The sequence below is a fragment of the Phallusia mammillata genome, chromosome 5 (genome assembly GCF_965637545.1).
Source record: "Phallusia mammillata chromosome 5, kaPhaMamm4.hap1.1, whole genome shotgun sequence".
NCBI classification, from domain to species: Eukaryota; Metazoa; Chordata; class Ascidiacea; order Phlebobranchia; family Ascidiidae; genus Phallusia; species Phallusia mammillata.
Window position 1 is genome coordinate 5,537,768 of NC_137256.1, and position 18,074 is coordinate 5,555,841.

At 40.0% G+C, this 18,074-nt stretch overlaps 4 protein-coding genes across 4 annotated transcripts; 3 read left to right on the forward strand and 1 right to left on the reverse strand.

The window, feature by feature from the left end:
- Positions 1-1,846: 1,846 nt before the first annotated feature.
- Positions 1,847-3,705, forward strand: LOC145228939 (uncharacterized). Its single transcript, XM_080094164.1, has 4 exons — positions 1,847-2,038; positions 2,281-2,548; positions 2,864-3,007; positions 3,419-3,705. The coding sequence occupies exons 1-4, from the start codon at positions 1,865-1,867 to the stop codon at positions 3,499-3,501; spliced, it is 669 nt and encodes a 222-aa protein (XP_079950290.1). The 5' UTR covers positions 1,847-1,864; the 3' UTR covers positions 3,502-3,705.
- Positions 3,706-4,150: 445 nt separating this feature from the next.
- LOC145228937 (uncharacterized) lies at positions 4,151-8,462 on the forward strand. Its single transcript, XM_080094160.1, has 8 exons — positions 4,151-4,569; positions 5,052-5,154; positions 5,557-5,729; positions 5,795-5,896; positions 6,165-6,236; positions 6,307-6,536; positions 6,644-7,103; positions 7,495-8,462. The coding sequence occupies exons 1-8, from the start codon at positions 4,458-4,460 to the stop codon at positions 7,707-7,709; spliced, it is 1,467 nt and encodes a 488-aa protein (XP_079950286.1). The 5' UTR covers positions 4,151-4,457; the 3' UTR covers positions 7,710-8,462.
- Positions 8,463-8,515: 53 nt separating this feature from the next.
- LOC145228938 (uncharacterized) lies at positions 8,516-10,308 on the forward strand. The gene is made up of 4 exons (XM_080094161.1): positions 8,516-8,919; positions 9,211-9,294; positions 9,449-9,511; positions 9,723-10,308. The coding sequence occupies exons 1-4, from the start codon at positions 8,740-8,742 to the stop codon at positions 10,185-10,187; spliced, it is 792 nt and encodes a 263-aa protein (XP_079950287.1). The 5' UTR covers positions 8,516-8,739; the 3' UTR covers positions 10,188-10,308.
- LOC145228173 (neurotrypsin-like) lies at positions 10,280-17,680 on the reverse strand. Its single transcript, XM_080093174.1, has 17 exons — positions 17,503-17,680; positions 16,466-16,794; positions 16,155-16,303; positions 15,908-16,092; positions 15,705-15,851; positions 15,031-15,147; positions 14,770-14,927; positions 14,084-14,294; positions 13,954-14,017; positions 13,267-13,464; positions 13,025-13,197; positions 12,214-12,425; positions 12,070-12,155; positions 11,427-11,580; positions 11,232-11,364; positions 10,480-10,671; positions 10,280-10,407 (listed from the first exon to the last, which is right to left on the reverse strand). Exons 1-17 carry the CDS (start codon positions 17,675-17,677, stop codon positions 10,280-10,282), a joined length of 2,811 nt encoding a protein of 936 aa, XP_079949300.1. The 5' UTR covers positions 17,678-17,680.
- Positions 17,681-18,074: the final 394 nt, after the last annotated feature.

An 18,074-nucleotide genomic window follows, 5' to 3' on the forward strand; every position in this document is an offset into this window, starting at 1 on the left:
ATTTGACGTGTCGAGCCTATAGTTTATTTTGTCCAAAAGAGCTCACATGAGCTTTTGACGCCTGTAGAGTTTAGCTCAAGCAAAACTGAAGTGTGCAGGGTCTTTGTGACCAGCAATGGAAATTGATTTTTGACTTTCGTGTGTGGACAAAGAGCTAGCGACGTGACTGGGAATAAATTCGGAGTTTTACAGATGTTCCTTTCTTTGACCACGTGCCTAATAATCGAAGCTTCCGGGAACAATCACTCGGTGAACAAGTTTGTAGACGCCAATGTTTCTGTCGAGACGTGCCGCGGCGCATCTTGCACACAAGGTCACGTGGGCGGGTACGTCACAGCAAAATATGTGAAACATTGAGGTTCTGACCGAGATTTTTCCAGGGTTTTCTTTTGTTTTGGCGACAGTAGCGGGGCCGTTCCACTTCACAGCTATGACAACAGGCTATTGTCAGCCAGTCACAAGTTACGATTTATGAGCTCGGCTTCCGACTCTTGTGTGCAATCGCTTGTGCGACGACAAGTGCTACAGGCGCGAGACATGAACGCTGTATAGGGATGCCTCAGCGGTAAAAATTCCAGTCCATTCAATCGGGGCCTTTATCGCGATCGTCGAGTGACACATAGTAGCACATAATGTTGGTTCAGAAGAGAGTTTTGACCGAGAAAAGTCGGATACAATGGATTATGGCGGTTATTGGGCCAGCGGCGAGTCATCCAAAACGCACACGCCTTACGTGAAATTTTAGGAAATGCGAAGATTATTGGAATTCAGGAGAAACGGAATCTTGTTTTCATCAACAAACCGCCCCAGTTTAAAAACGCACAAAATCATGCACCTTGTTCACTTAGCTTTGTGTTTGGGCGCAGTTTACACCCTCCAGTAAAATATAAAATCTACTCTTGTTATAAACTCCGTGTCGAAACCTGTAAAGCGAAGAGGTAGTTTCTAGTGGTCAGAAAAACTAGTTTACATCATATAAGGTATTTCTTGCATTTTGTCTTTACGTTTTAAATGGTTTGACTTCGCGACATGCTAGAAAACATGTTATGCGCCTAGTAACAATATTTGACTACCGTGTCACGTCAATGGAGATATAAAACAGTATATGCGGCATCGTCAATGAGTTATGGAGACATATATGGTACATTGGTCACGACATGTGCAAGATTACAGATCTAACAGCGCGTCTGTGGCTGCCAACACAAAAAGCTGTTTGGTTTGGGCTGGACAAAAAACCGACGCTGTTGATGTGAAAACTTGTTTTTTCAGTCGCTCTAATAGCGCTCAAGTAAAGCGGCGATATCTTATTTGATCGCGCGTGAATGGAGACTTATGTCGAAACAGGACTTGTGGTTAGCCGGGGTAAACAACAACGGCGATAGTAACTAATATACAATGGCGATTTGCGCAACCTCATAAAAATCGCGAGATCCGATTTCGATATTCATTGCAGCGATTACAGCGTATTTGAAACAACTTTGTATTGGAACTTTTGCCGATTTTAGCCACTCAAGAAATTGGATGCAGACATTAGGAGCTTTGAGAAAGATCAGTTATTTAGCACGTATTTTAGAAGTTAACATGGTGAATAACTTAAATTTCTTAAATTTCTATTTTAACCTTGCAAGAATTTTGTATAATAAAATCAGTGAGTAAATTAGCTTGTGTGTGCATAACAAAGGTTGTTTTTTTTGGTATTTTAAGCCTGCAAATATTTTGTATAACACTATAAGAGCCAATTTCTAGGAAGTTTAGTAAATTTGGTTGTGTGTGTATAAACATACAACTGCAAACACTGAAAACATTACTTTTATTCTCAGTTTTGCGTCAAAAGAAAAATACACATTAAGCATATTAACTAAACATGCCAATAAGTTCTACAAACAGTCGGCTTACTCGAGAACTGTATAAGCCTCCTCCGAAATCGCTGGAGCAAATTCGTCGAGAGGGGCAAGGTAGCGGTCAAGCATCAAGAGAGAGTACTCCATCTACTGTATTACAAAGAGAAAGACATTTGGACAGTTATGTAGGAAGACGAGTAAGTAGTTTTTCACCAATAACCGACACTTAATTTTGGATCTGATTGTAAATTCCCTCCTCGATGAATTAACGGCAGAAGTCACTAGCTACTGTGGTTATTCAAATGCGAAACTAGAAAAGTTAATAAAACCTCAAACCGAATTGTCTTCTGCGAGGACTTGCGTGATGTGGAAAATACTATAGTGGTGTCATAAAACATAAAACAAAAAGTTGTGTTCTAATTTGACTTTGTACTTACAGACAGCGGTCGTTGGTCCGGTAAACGACCGACCGCCTGACAATGGCAACGGGCTTCATACGAACGGCTATGCAACTTCGGGGGTCGCAAAGCCGAGTTTCCCGGCATATGCCTGGTCCGGGTCGGGTTGCTGCCTTAGGGGAGTGTGCTGCTACTGTCATGGACTTATTTGCACGCGTTGTTCTATTCTTGCTTTTCTACTCGGCTTGTTGCTTGGGGCACTCATCGCTGGGTTGGTAGTTGGACTAATCCTTGATGATAGAAACAGAGGTACGGACTGTTTTTTTCTTATGTTTAAAAAATGGTATTATGAGATCTATAAGAGGTGTGTATAAGCATATTGCTGTTGCAACAAAACGAGCCCAGGAACAATTTATGCGAGTTTACTCCTGTTTTATCAACTTTTTATGCTAAATAGGCTTAAGCTGCAGCGGAATGTCTTTCGTGAAAAATGTTGTATTGTAGCCTTAAATTTAGATACAAACGAATTGATTTTTTCGGCAGTTGTGCTTGATACATTTAGATTGGTCATCGATTGATTATGTATCAAGAATTTTTTCATGACTGTTTTGTTTGGAAATACAGTTGCTTTGGCTGAAGCAACCCAGCCGCTGACAGGATGCTTTCAAAGTCCGTGTCCGTCCGCTAACGCAACTTGTGAGTACAGAGCGAACAACACCGTGATTGACTGCAACTGTGTGCCTTTGATGGGGGAACCAATATCAACAGGTAGACTTTTGTATTCTCGACATTAATTGACTGCTAAATAGTATAATTGTGACATGGTGCAATCGTTTTGAAACATATTTGTTAAGATACGTTTCGCTGAAATGTTTTTGGAAACACGAAATACAATAATGATTTTAATTTTGTACAATGGTTGAAAACACAGAATAAAGATAGAATTATTTACTGGTTTGGTTTGGTGTCATGTTCACCGAAAACATTTTTCACCAACATTTAATGCATTCATTTTGTTTATAGTATCTTTTTTAAATTATGAAAAAGCGGTTTCAGTTTAGGTCCCGAATTTACTGTTCTTTTGAAGGTTACTTGGTTTTCCAATGTTACCCAATATTTTAAGCATTCGGTTTTCTTGAGATTTACCTTATCTAAATTCTAACCGTCCTTGTGTTATAGCTGGAGTATCAGCTGAGGGCTACAGATGCAATCTGTTCAACTTTACAAGCACGACCGTTGCTCCAGCAACCACCGCTCCCTGATGATGTTCTTTCGTCAAAACGACTTTCGTTCAGCCCTGGCTCGACAGGCGCTGTTTTTTTAACTTTTTTGTGATGCCTCTATTAGACGGTTTTCATCACAGCCTTCGGGAAAGTGTACATACGTTTTTTTACGATATTTATTAAAGCAGTGAAAACTGTGTTTTTTCGGTACTACTGCACAGAATACATTTTGTAGAAACTGTGTTCAGTTTGGATGGTTAACAATGTTTAACGATAGTACAAATGGATTCCAAAAGCGTAAAGTGTGCAAAAGAAAAGTAAGGTCTTCTGTTTGAAAATGCGAATTCTAACTCATTGTACCTTGTTTTAAAAGTAGCATTTAAAATTCACGGTTAAAACAGTTTCTTTTACTGAGATATTTTGACCGATACCAATTGTGCAAAAAAGCAACGTGACTTTATGAGACAAAGGCAATTCAGGCCTCGTTTATGTAACCATCACCTTCTTACATTACCACAAACAAAAAATGCTCTTTTGACTAATCTCTTCAGTAAACGGCTTAAATGCATCGCTCTGCGGTTGGGATGCGTCAACACCAGCCAAACTACTTCTAATACGTGTTCTGCCTCGGCCCACTTGTTCAGTGCCGCAAATAGCCAGCGGCATAACGTGAAGATAATGAAGCGTTAGAGTTGCCGAGAACAATTTGTGATTACGTTTTTCTTAGCGCGATTGAACATTTCCAGGTTGGCAATTATAGCTATTGAAGTCTAGTGAATTAACTTTACTGATACAGAACATAGATTCACCAGTGAGTAGGCTTGAAGAACTAATTGTTAGCACGTCGTAATGGAGTTCAACAAAAGCACATTACGTAGAAATTTTAAACACGGCATGTGCTATAGTATAGGCATAGTTATAATATTAGGTAGAATGTAAATGACGATCTGGCAAGCTGTTTTAAAACCTTTTAATGTGGCCTGAAATCGAATTCAATGTGGCCCGAATACATTAGTGTTTTCTTGCATCTATTTGTTTCTGTTACTTTTGCGGTCAAACCTTTGCTGAAGCGTGACGACGGGGGAGCCCCGGTACAGGCGGTGACGTGTAAGTTTTCAACTTATATTGATTTCTATAAAAAAATTATTTATTTAACTGAAAGTTGGTCTTTAGATACATACACTCGCTTCAGTGGTGAAACATTTTTTGTTAAACTTCGCGCACCGGCATCAAGCTGATTATTATTATTACAAGTTTCTAAACTTACTTTGACCTTTGTTTTGTTTGCTTGTTTCATTAAAAATGGCTTCCGCAATCCTAAGATTGCAATAGCATTAAACAACATATTAGCTAATAAAACTACACCGTAGAAAATGCTCATAAAATTGTAGCTGAAGCAAAATATCCAACTTGGTAGACATTGCGTGACAGCACAATAGATTGTGCCAATTCTGATTCAATTGGACTAACTAACAGCTTTTTTCTCGCAAACTAAAAATGCGCGAGTCACTTATTTCAAGGATAAGGCGTTAGCGTGCAAGTTTTTTTATTTTTCGGGTGTGGAGTTTTTAAATTCTTCTGGTTGGCAGGGTTTTGTGTTCAACGCGTGGAAGCAGGAGCGAAATGGAGAAACTTTCACAGCCGAGGTTACCCTAAAGCGCTTTACGTGAAGGATTCGCGATGTACATGGAGGTAAAGTAAACACGAATGCAACAGATTGCCACAAAACGTACCAAGCATATGGTGATACCGAACACGGCTAGTGTCTGTGGTTTCAACACTATTTGAGTTATATCGGGTAGATTAAAAACAGCCAAAATAACTTCACGTTATCAAAAAGTCATCGCCGCCTGCGGCAAGACATTGTAATGCCATAATAATATTTGAATAACATCAAGTAAATTAAATATATTTTTAAAGATTTACAGATAACTGCAAAAGTGTCGTTTTTTCTCATTTTTATGAAACGTTGGTTGCTGTTTGGCTAAATCTGAATTTGATAATAATATGTATTAATATATATTTCAAAACATATGTCAAAACAGTAATATATACATTAAAGCTGTTTGGCTTAATTTGATACATTTTCTATAGATTGCAGGCCGCCAAAGGTCAACGAGTTCAAATTGCTTTCAAAGGATTAGATTTGCATGCAGATGATCCTGCTCACTGTGCTTCCGATTATGTTGAAATCATTGATGAAACCATCGGAGTGTCACAAGCAAAGTTTTGCGGGAAAAACACGCCTGGTGACATTGTATCGCAAGGTATGCCAAATCGAGGCCTGTTAACTGACCCTGGCTTATAAGATTGTAATCATTTGTTGGTGCAGGTCGTAAATTACGGATTGACTTTCAAGCACAGCCGGGGAGGAGTAATATGGCCGGGTTTATGATTAGCTTCAAGGCGACAACCAAAAAGCCTGGATTTTACGGTAAACTGTTTTCTGTGCACCAAACCTATACACAATACCTTTTTAAGTTGTACTTTCTGTATAAACGAGGTTACCTGAAATTTTGGGGTTTAGATATGTTTGTTGGCACGAAAATGTAATCAAAATTCCTTTCAGAAATTCCTCATATTGTATACCAACGGCTGGATTCGGAAGTGTTAAATTAATATGCCTTACTATAAAAGTGTATCAACGATTGGTTAAGCATTGCTCTTTTACATGAAATGAAAGAAATTTGTTTTTGTATTAGCAAAAAAATCCTTTGAAACTCCTGTCACACAACGTCCGAAGAAGACATCGAAGAAGAAGAACACCCATACAAGTAACAGAAACTTAAATTCTCTTAACTTTATCCTATGCTCTGCAAACTTTTCACCCTGATTCGTGCTTAGATAATTTAAACAATAACAACTACAACGATGGAAACACCAATAGTCAGTCTTCAAGTATGAGCACTGTTCACATCGTGGGACTGGTCATAGGATTGCTGATTGCATTGGCTATCGTGATTTTCATCGTACGGCACATGCACAAAAAACGAAGAAAAAAGAAGAAAATGAATAAAGAAAGCGCAAGCAATCAAGTCACCAAGTTTACTGATCTTGATCCCAATTTGCCACATGTAAGGTCTGCAAGTATTAATTAGTTGAGATTAATTTAACTCAAAGCCTTCAAATTACCCTTGATTTGAATGGACACAAAAAAAATATTTACTTATTTCTGAAACAGAATGAAGTAGATCCGTTTGAAAGAATCGACATGGCTTGTGGACCCGCCCCATCAGCTCCTGATCTTCCTCCGCCTCCTTACGAACACAGACACGAAACGTTTCGACCTCCACCATATCCACCTACCACTGACCATCACTTTAAACCAACGGAGTTGCCAGAGTCACGCAATTTCTCATGGAACCAGCACAAATATAACAACATTAAGAGGCGAAGCACTCATGAAAAGCACGGTCCGGAAAATACCATTCCGATCTACAGCAACGAGATTGAAAACGCTGTGGACGTGCCCCGGCAGAATAGACACAGGCCAGGCCGAACTATTTCCTGTACGCAGCCTCCGATGCCACACAGAAATGGTTTGTTAAAATCAAGAGACAGAGACTCGAATGGTGATAACCGTCCACCACCCTTGAGAGCTTACCCGAAAACCCTTTCACACAAAGTTTCGCAACAACGTGGTAAGTGCGATGTACGTTGTAGAAACTGGCGTAAAAGTTTGGATTAGCAAATTGTGTTACAATGTTAGCTAAACGAATACCCAACCTGTAGCTATAATGTTAAGGTACATAAATGCAAGTACATTTTCCTCATAGGTTTTCTGATCTAGATTACTCCCAAACGCCACAAAATAATTGTTTGTTTATTTTACAATTGCCTGCAAAACATTCCGACTGTAGCACCATGTCGTACTCCATGCCCATTGATTGCATTATACCGAATCAAGCCGTTCTCCCAAGCAGGGCTGATCCCAGTACGTGTGATGTTTACCGCCTTAGATGTAGCACCATGTGTGCTTTGTTTGTCATTTTCACTGTTTTGAAGATAATGTGATTCTTATTTAAACTACAGATACGCAGGATTTGGTACACAAAAGTGGCACACAAAGTCTAAGCCACTTGAGACGTTTAGAAACCAGAGTCACATCTCGTCATCCCCAACGTCGAACTGATGAACATCATTCAAATAGAAACGGAACTGGGGCGGTTTCGTCACATCACGAGTCGACAACGAGAGTTGAAAATGGCCGACTGCCGTCCCGAATGACCAATCCGAGTCGCTTTTAGATTCCAAATGGGAACCAAAACTTAGAACGATAAACGTTAAACTAGATAGACGGTCATCCAATGCATCGTTCAGTTCAGTTCCGATACCTCCTAAACGAAGCATTGTCGTAGTGCAGGGGTGGGCAACCTGAGGCCAGCGGGCCAAATGTGGCCCTTGATTAAAGGTTGTGCGGCCCGCAGAGACGCTTGGATTTCAAATGTACTGACAAACGAGTCCAACTACTGTATATTATTGAGAAGATTATTGCGCCCTGTGCTATTTTTCTGCGACCAGGCCATATGTGGCTAGAATCAAATGCGAATTTTACTTGTAGTTAAGCATATTTGGTAAGCAACAAAGTAAAATCACCTTGTGTTGTACACAGGTGCGGGCCGCGGTCTAATCGTGGTAATTGTATTTGGCCCCACAGTAACAAAGGTTGCACACCCCTGCCGTAGTGGTTTGGTTTGGTAAGAAAAATCTGTGGTTTGGTTTAGTAAGAAAAATCAACTGTAACTTCAAACTATATGATGTGTTCAATGTCCTGTGTAATATGTACCAAATGTGTAAACCGCCAGTGTTATCAACGTATCTTTAATATCGTCGCTATCCATTTAACCTTTTATAGCTAGTCCGTCGTAAATATCTGCTGCAAAATCACGTGATATACTTTTGCTAAACAGTTCACAAGCAATGTAGCTGTAATAGCTTTTGCAGATTGCATTGGTTCTGTTTTCAAGATTTGTTGGAATTAAAGTTTGCAACAAGAGCCAGATGAAGAGAGTTTTATATCAGTTGTTTGAACATAATCTTGTAACAACGACCATAATCTGGTGTCGTTTACCGCGCTTTGGTAAACACAGCATCCAACGGCACATCTGCAAGGCTGTCGGCGCAATATGCCCCAAACAGTGTAATCAATTCAGCTTTATAGTGTGTCTGCACACTGAAAACACTTTAGTGTCTCACCAGTAGCGTTTTTGTTTGAAGCCAGTCAGTGAGGCAGGATTTTGTTTTTGTTTAAATAGTGAAAGTAACTAAGCTGCTAAAATGCGGGTAGTGGTAGCCGGTTTGTACAAAACTGGTACAAAGACTTTAAAACAAGCACTTGAAACACTCGGTTACAATGTTTGGGATGTCTCAGAACAACTGAATGCTGTGTGTGGTGGCCCAATGGCTTGGGAAGATTTGCTTCAGACAAATGCAGATCCTATCGTCCAGTTACAAAAGGTAAGTATCACAAAAATGTTAACACTTTTAGAGGAACTAATGCAAAATAGAATTAACTTGTCTTGGCCTTCAGCATCAGCAAACAAGGCGTCAGATTTAGCAGTATAAAGATTTTGTATGGCTTTAATGTGTTAGGTAGTAACTGCCCAAACGTTTATTTCCAAGTTGAAAGTTTTTTATTTTCAAAAGTTTTGTAAGAATTGTTTCGAATTGCCTACAGCTTTATTTTGCACTTATATTCGAAATATTGTGAAAACATTTTTTCACTGTTTTCTTTTTTGTTTTTAAAAGATGCTGCAATACTGTGATGCTGTTACCGATGGACCAAGCGCCGTTCTTGCCCCAGAAGTTGCCCAAGCATTTCCTGAGAGCAAGGTTTGTGTGAATGAAGTGTTTTTGTACAGTCAAGGCGACTTATCTTGCTATACCCAAGAACTTATTGTACAGAAATGTTAAAAGGGTTTGCAAAAGGGGTGAAAGGCATTTGATGGTTATACATTTTACGAGGAGTATTTTTTGGTTGGCACAGGTGGTCTTGTGTGTAAGGGACAATGAACATGTTTGGTACAAGAGTTATGAGAAGAGTCGCGATGTAAGTTATTGGTTTTTAGAGTTTTAGCCTACTTTGTTTTGAGTTTATGATGTACTGATCAATCATCTATTCACGAATTTTTTTAAGCAGATGTACGAAACTTTAGCGCTAATAATTTTCTGATCGCAATTGTACCTTGATTTGTTACGCAAAAAATATGTAAAAACTTTATTATCCTTATTTCCACTTTGACGCATGCCTTCGATTGCAGACGTTGAACTGGAACTTTTTCGTGCAGTTTTTTCGTCTTCTCTCGCACACAGCGCGTCGTCGTTACGAAATCATGCGCCTGGTCAATGACAGCTTATCTAGTGGCCGATTTTCCACAGGAGTGCATTCTCTTTCTTTTGGTCTCAGTTCTGTTTTATGCCAGCACGCCTACCTTGCCCATAACGCTCTAGTCGAAAAGCAAGTGCCAGAGAATCGATTGCTTAAATTCAATGTTAAGGAGGGATGGAAACCCTTGTGCGATTTCTTGGGTCACGAGGTTCCATCTGTACCCTTTCCTCATGCCAATCGTGGAGCATTTAACGCCTCCTTACCTGGTTTTCTGGACTACATGCGATACAACTCGGCTAAAGACACCCGCAACAAAGTCTTCATGGAAACAGCTTTTGCCTTGATGGCTATCGCTACCACGTTTTTGGCTCTGTATATTGCCTTTCACTTAAATTAGTTTTCAAGCTGTGTTTCTTGTATTTGCTTCAATGTAGTTTACATATCGCATGGACAGATTGTTAGAAATCAAAAACGCTTTGCAAATAAACATCAAAGAGAAAGTCCAGTAATGGATGTGATCCACCGATGGTAGTTGTTGACTTTTGTGTAAACCCCAGGGGCCAAGGGACGCGCACACCCATGGCCCCAACTTACCACGCCCCAAACATAATATGACCCTGCAAAACAAATTTGTTCTCAGATATTTAACATTTTAAGCAGAAGCCAAACGTAAAGAGTTGTTTGCTTACTCGTGGTATTGTCGTAGCAAAGAAGCGGTCCTCCTGAGTCGCCTTGGCATGTGTCGATTCCACCGTGCATGTATCCAGCGCAAAGCATGTTGACAGTCAAAGCAGTTCTGTATTCACTTTGCCTGATGCAGTCTGCGCGGTTGATAAGAGGCACCGTAGCTTCTTGCAAAACGTCGGTAAAGGGAACTTTGCCTGTAAACAGATAAGTGCGAAAATAGTGGGAAAAAATAAAGAACAGTTACACTATTTTTTCTGGTCAGTTTTGTCTGTCAGGCCGTTGAGGGTTGGTGGTGTTTGAAATATTTTTGAATGCCTGGCTTGATTTTTAATCCCTTTTGTGTTGCACTTTTAGACACTGAAGTTGCTTGCATAAGCGAAATATGTTTGTTCTTTGTGCTAAAGCTAGCCGATTTTAGTCTTGAAACAAACGTTTCGAAACTTGTGTTTTGGCTTGCTGCGTTTTGGTGCAGATGTTTAAAATATACTTATGTTTTAGAATGCCCTCAAACAGGTTTATGGTCCAGGGCAGTAGTTTTTTTTAACATTTTGTTGTCGTTACCCTTCATAACAACCAGATAAACGTCATACATTAAAAAACTAAAAAAAATGATAATGAAAATAGTAGATTACCCTTTGAAAAGTGTTTATTACACCTTCGGGGGTAACTACCACCAGGTGTAGAACCACTGGTCTAGAATGAAAGGCATCAAACCCAAACATTGCTGCAAATGTTTCTAAAGTTCAATACTTACTGTCAGATTCCGTTTGTCCCCAACCGATGATGTGACACTTGTGGTCATCGGGAAACGATTTGGAGGACGATGGAACGCAAACTGGCTTAACATATTCGTTGAAGATCGCACAGCGCCCGTTTCGTGACTGCAGCTGCACGTATTAAAAAAGGTTTCTATTAAAAATAGGAGGCAAATCAAACTGAATTGCTCTACCTCAAGTAAAGCTATATCGTTGTCATTGGTGTTCGTGCTGTATCGGCTGTGTGAGATGATTCGTTTGATTTTGAAGTCTTGTTCTGTTCGGTCCGAGACCTTTGTCTGGTGGTCGCCCAAACGTATTGTGTACGACGATAACTGGTAGCTTCGTCTAAAATGTACAAACCAAAGATTGTGAGTTAAGTTAAAAACTGGGTAAATTGAAAAATCGTCCTAATATCAACTCACTTTATTCGCAAAACAAAGGAATGAAGAAAACAAATCAAAGATTGTTTAGGAACACTACATAAAGTAATTTAATCATAAACATAAATGTCAAAGTACTGGTGTATATCGAATACATCATGCAGACGTTTCAATAATCTCTTTTTTTATCTTAGTGCAGCTTGTCAATCGAACTGTAAAACACGGTATATAAAGCACTTAGGAAAAAAGGTGAATGCCAGGTATGTAACGTCTGTATGATGTATTCTATATACACCGGTACTTTGAAAGTTGTGTTTATGATCAAAGATTGTTTGTTTTATTAAGACAAGTTTTAATAAGATCTCTGTCAATTTGCATTGATGGCCTCTGCGTTGTGTTGTAAACTCTGAAAGAAATTCGCTCATGACAAATGGTGATAATTTGCTTTGCTTACGTGAAACAATGTGCAGCAGTGAGTACCCAGCAGCTATCAATAAGACTTCCTCCACACTTGAACTGCCACGGAAGCCATATTCCAACCTGTAAAAGCGTTTTATCTTACACCGAAAACTAAAATGCAGTATCACTTTCACAAAACCTGCCACGGCCATTCATGAGCGTCTGCGTTTAATCCACCAACAACACGACTTCTGATGTGAGGTTCGTGTGGTGGCATATTTCCGCATAATGGCGCTGGTGGGCGTGTTACAACAGGTCGAGGTGTTGTGGTTGTAGGAGGCACGGTGGTTGTGATTTTTCTTCTTCTTCTTGTCGTTGTTTCAACTGTTGCTGAAGTAGGAGCTGGGTCCCCTACGCAAAGCACGATACTGCATTTGATTTTAAAAGCTCCGCAAGCAGCGACTATCGTATTTAGTAAATTTTCCGGGGCGTTTACCAAAACAATATTGTGTCGCACTGAACTATTGTATCGAGTGACATCGAAGTTCATGTCACACTGCGATTTTGTTGTGCATGCGTTTTTTGTTGTGCATGCGTTACTGGAACCTCATGGCCTTTTGGCGGCTGCCCAGAAACTAACAGAACAAGCTTTTTTCAAGTATTTTTTCTTTGGCGCAAAATACACTACCCATGCGCACAGCACCATTTCCAAAATTGACTGCCCTCGTCAACAACACAGGTCAACACCAATAATGTTACGTGTGCTTTACGAAAGAAGTTTGCGATTGCTGGCATTTACCAATCAACCACTTGTGCCTGAAGAAATATCCCGCACTGACATATCCCGCACTAACCGCGCAAACTGTACGCAAATTTGCCACAGTGAAGTGATCTCTTAAAGAACAAGCGCTCACAATACTGCAACACAAAAGACGAATTGACAGAAACACAATTCTGGCTCTACGCATTACAGACGTCCTTTCACTTAGCAACAAAAATGCAAGCCCTACCTTTGCAGACAACGCCGGCCTCGTGGTCCATGTTACAAGTCGCAAGGTTCCATCCATCGTGTTGGCAATCCCTCAATGATGATTCGCTTCCTCTGCATCGCACTCCACTTAACTTATAACCTAAGTTAGTGCGCGAAAAGAACTGGCCAGTCAATTCCATAAAGGCTCCTCTTCTGTGACGAACAAGTGCATATAAAATAAAATGAGACTATAGAGTGTATTCGTTATTTAAACAAACATACCGAAAGCCCAGCTGTCGGCAAGCTACATTTGCTTCGTTGATTGTCCAACCAACGTCGCAAATAAGACCGAAATCTGAATCTCCTGCGCTAATCTCCAAGCGGCCTTCGAACGCTGAAGGTCCTGCCGCTAAACGGAGAACCGCGTTCACTGGAATGTCAGCTCTTTCGGGTTCTGGAAAGTGCATTGTAAAATTGCTCCTGGGAATCATTCCCTATTCTATTGCCATTGTTGCAACGAACTCCACCTTTCATTACATGTATGTCACAGGTTGGGAAATGGTTATATCCTGGTTATAATCAGTTGACAATGTTAAAAGGACAAATTTATTTAACTAAAAAAGCATCTTCAGTGCCTAAAGAGAGCAATAAAAGGGATTAAAATTAGAAAAACCTAATAGTTACTTCGATCATTCCTCAACTGAAAGCCTAGCAGAGATTAACATTTTAGAATAAACAAATCTAACGAAACAAAAGTAATACTAAGCCTATATATTCCGATCAAAAACAATCAGTGGAGTTGCTATTTCAGTTAAGGAATAAGAACTATTAGCCTTGTATAATTTTAATCCATTTTGTGTTACCCTTTTAGACATTGAATATCCTTATGCTTACAGGTGAATTATATTTGTTTTATATAAGCTGGAAATAAACGTTTCTATTTTAACCTGTAAATAAACGTTTCCAAACAAGAGATATGTAGTATAAAAGGTGGAAATCGTCACAAGAATGTCAACAGAATAGCGAATGATTCCTAGAATCAATGTAGTAAATAGGATTAAGTTAGTTACTATTTCAGGTAACAAGACGAAAACCATACCACAGTTTTGTTCGTCAGTTCCATCCAGGCACTGCATTATTCCGTCGCAGACGTTGTTGGTGGAAATGCATTGGTCACCACAAAGAAACTGGCGGCAGTTGTTAAGTCTCCTCATTTCGAAGTGAATCCAGTTCTTCCTTACATTGGACGAAGGAACTATCAAGCCGAGGTCATCATTGGATTGCGTTGACATATGACACTCATGTTTTGCCTGTTGGTTGATAGAATAATGTGTTTTAGCGTAGAAGGCTTATTATAGGCCAGGGTATGTGGCACCAATCGTGTAATAGACACATTTGGGCGTAGCAAGGTACTGATATTAAGGTAAAGGTCATAGAATGTGTCACCTTGCTTAAAAATTAGGTCATCTTTTGGTCCTGTAATGTTGAATTTAAAAATATTTTATGGTTCTGGCCTTACATAAAGGCCTTTACATATTTTTGAAGTCTTCATTGGTGTCGAATTTTGTACGTAAGAATCAATTTGACAGATATAACCGCATGTGGATCCATGGAATGTGCGACTGTTTCTAACAAATCTGTTTGGACACTTTAGTGAACAGAAATGTGGCAGAGTGTAAATTAGGACCCAAACCTGACTCTTTGTAAAAAATAACTGAAAAACTTGGCGTGACCAACAACTACGTGATTGTGAAAAATACCACTGGTATTACTACTTAGTTTTACCTTGTTGTAGTCAAACGATGCACATTGAAACCTTTTCTCTTCCCTGCACTTTTTGGCGCATGCGTAGGCGGACACATGCCGCCAGCCAGTGCTATATTGTCGCTCGCCCAGTGGCAGCTTCACTTCGGGTTTGCGTCGAAAATGAGTCAAATGATCCTCTGTAAGTAACGACGAAAAATTGCTTTAAACCCATTTGCACCAAAAGTGACTGAAATTTGGGATACTTGAAACCTCATGCACTGCCAGTGAAGCGTCTCTTACCGCATGAGCTTTCGTCGCTGCCGTCAGGGCAGTTGTTTTCCCCGTCACAAACCAACAAGTTGGCGATGCAGTTGCCGCTGCTTCTTCCGCAGTAAAAAGACCCCGTCGGACACGAATCTGTACAGCACATATTAAAACCACTATTTTTTTCCATTATTGCAGGGGTGCTAACCCTGTGGCCGGGCACGTGTACAATAAAGTATAAGCACTGAAGTCCCACTTTTTGGATATTTGACTTCTCAAACGCTTGTAGGCAAAAGAGTGTTTAACAGGTACATTAATAACTTACTATACATACACATCTAAACACAGACCTTTTGCAGGTTCATTGAGTCCAAACAATTCGATAAAAACAGGCAATACAATGAGTTATAATGTAAATGGGAACGTCAAAAATAGTCAAGAGTGATTGCTTATGGGTTAAGCCTTCAATCAATTAAATGACAATGTCAAATTGGACTTTATTTTGGATTTAAGACATTGGTAGATGGGATACTATGCAATAAAACTAGTTGTTATAATTGTAGTCAAACAAAAACACAGAGACACCAGCGATGCGGTCATCCATAGCAAACTGGTTTATGGCCTAGTTCCAAAATATCAGAGTTCCCTAACATTTCAGATTTTCCATCGCATCTATAAACGTTTTGTTGCACTTGTTTCAATACGTTTACCTGACGCGCAATTTTCCTCGTCCGTGCCCCAAGGACAGTCAGCCATTCCATCACAAGAGTAAGATGGCGGTACGCACATTTGTTGGTTCCCACACAAAACCTCGGATTCTCCACAAGTTATGGTCTCAGTGGACGTACTCCGTTTACCTGCATATTAATCATTTTGTTGACTTTAAGTGAAAGAAATTCAGATAATCGTGTACCTGCACAGGTGACTGCAGCAACGCGATCCGGTTCGCATTCTCCCGATTCCAGTCGCTCTCCGCTGCATTCCGTAATGGTCTTCTCATCACCGTTGCAACCCACATTGGAAAAGAACCCAGCCAGACCCCGCGACGCTTTGGGAATCTTTTTTCTTTGGAGGCTCAGGGCCCGTCTAGCCCCACCACTTCAAAAAGCAAACTTAATATTTGAATTTTTTACTTGAAAAAATCCAATTAAATGGTTTACCCGAACTGCAAGTAGTTGCACACAACGCGAGCTTCTTCAATACCCCAATTGGCTCCACATAAAAGGCCCCAAGCATTATGTTCTCTGTTGTAAATTTCCACAACTCCTTTTGCACACTTTTTGTCCATGCAACCCAAACGCATGTCTCCCTTTTACAAATCAAAACAGTCAGTTACTTTTGACAACAAAACTGTACCTTTTCGCCTTTTAGTTGTCATACATGCAAGATAACTTATTTCCGAATACGAAAAAACTTGCTTTCATGCAACTGTGGTTATATTTTTTTCGCGAAGTTTAAAACAAAGCGTTACCGTAAAACTTCCCTCCCCTCTCCAGGGTCTATTTAAATTTTCGATGGACGGTGTCGTTATGACTGGAGGTCTAGCAGAGGGCGTTGTCTCTTCACTTTCGGTTACAGCACCTTCGTTATCACCGTTTCCCGTCGTGCCGAAAAAGTCGCTAATCTCGTCCGTATTGATTTGTATGTTTTCATCCCCAATCGACCACGTAAAGGAGTTGCTTTGAGACGATGATGATATTCCAAGCAGATCAAGAAATGAGCCAAAGACCGAACCACCAGCAGCCCGATTCGTCTGACCACCTCGTGTCATTGGGTTTCGTCCTCTTCCCTGTGGTGCACCTGCAGACCACAGCGTTACGGATTAAGCGTCGAGTTGTTTTGACCAGATAATAATTCAAACACACGCGTTTTAAGGAGTGAAACGGTGTATGTTCAATATTTTTAACACTTGCGCCATACAAATTTTGTTTACTACATAAGAGGTGTTTGTGGTTCAGCCCATTAAACCCTAATATTAAACCGAAGTGGGTGAAAGCATAAAGGATTCTAATATTGTATCTAAAGCCTATTTAAACTAGAGATGAATCTGGACATTTTGGGTTCGGCCAAAACCGAATATTCCGTAGTTATGCCGAAAAAATTCGGCAGAATCAAATGAATCATTTATGACGTCAAGCGAAGTCGTACGCAGAGCGTTTGACTTGCAAACATATGTTTCTCTATCAGACAAACCACAAAACAGTAGTGTTTCAGTGCCAGTTTCTAAGGTTCTCTGGGCCATGGATGTCTGCCTGATAATGATTCACTGACTTTCTTCCTGCAGTGGGAAAACGGTAATGTTTTAAAATCCATAATATTTTAGCCATGAAGTTTTGTGTGGCTTCAAATTTTTGTTCGTAAAATATTCGTTTTCAGTCGAATATTAATCAATTATTCGGCCGAAACCAAATCTTTATAAAACTGGTCAATTTGGTGGAAAAAATTCGGTAAACTGAATATTCGGTACATGCTTTCCAAATCTTGTTTTCGTAGGACACTTGTACAAACCGTGTCTGCGTCTTGCATCGTTCTCTTGACGTCCTCTGTTTCTTGGTGGGGGTTCGTGACCTCTCGAACGCGAAGAGTGGCGACCTCTATTTTGTCCATTTGAAACTTTAACAACCGAAGCTATTACCAAGATGCAAATGCAGCACAACAACCACGTTTTGTGTGCAAATTTCATCTTTCTTTCCTAGAAGGATTAAAATCTTTAGTAAAACGGCCTTAAACTATCGTGCCTAATTATATCTGTACGCCGCACTTCATATTTTTTTGGAAATCTTTTCTTTACAGATTGTTTTCCTGTTCGCCTGTGACCCTTTTTGCCTAAAAAGAGTCATGAGCTTTTGCATAAAATCTGGTTGTTTTTCTGGGCTAATTACCAAGTAGGTTTAGAATCTACTGGCAAACACAACAACTTCGCTGTTTCGCTGTGTTTGCAACCTAGTAACCGCTACTGTTTGTGAAGACTACGGGCTTTCACGCGTCAGCAGTTTTGAGGGCTGGTGACAACACACGCTACAAGGCTAATTGATAGTTGCTGTGCATGCGTCGGTTAACAATTTTGTACGCTTTTTTAA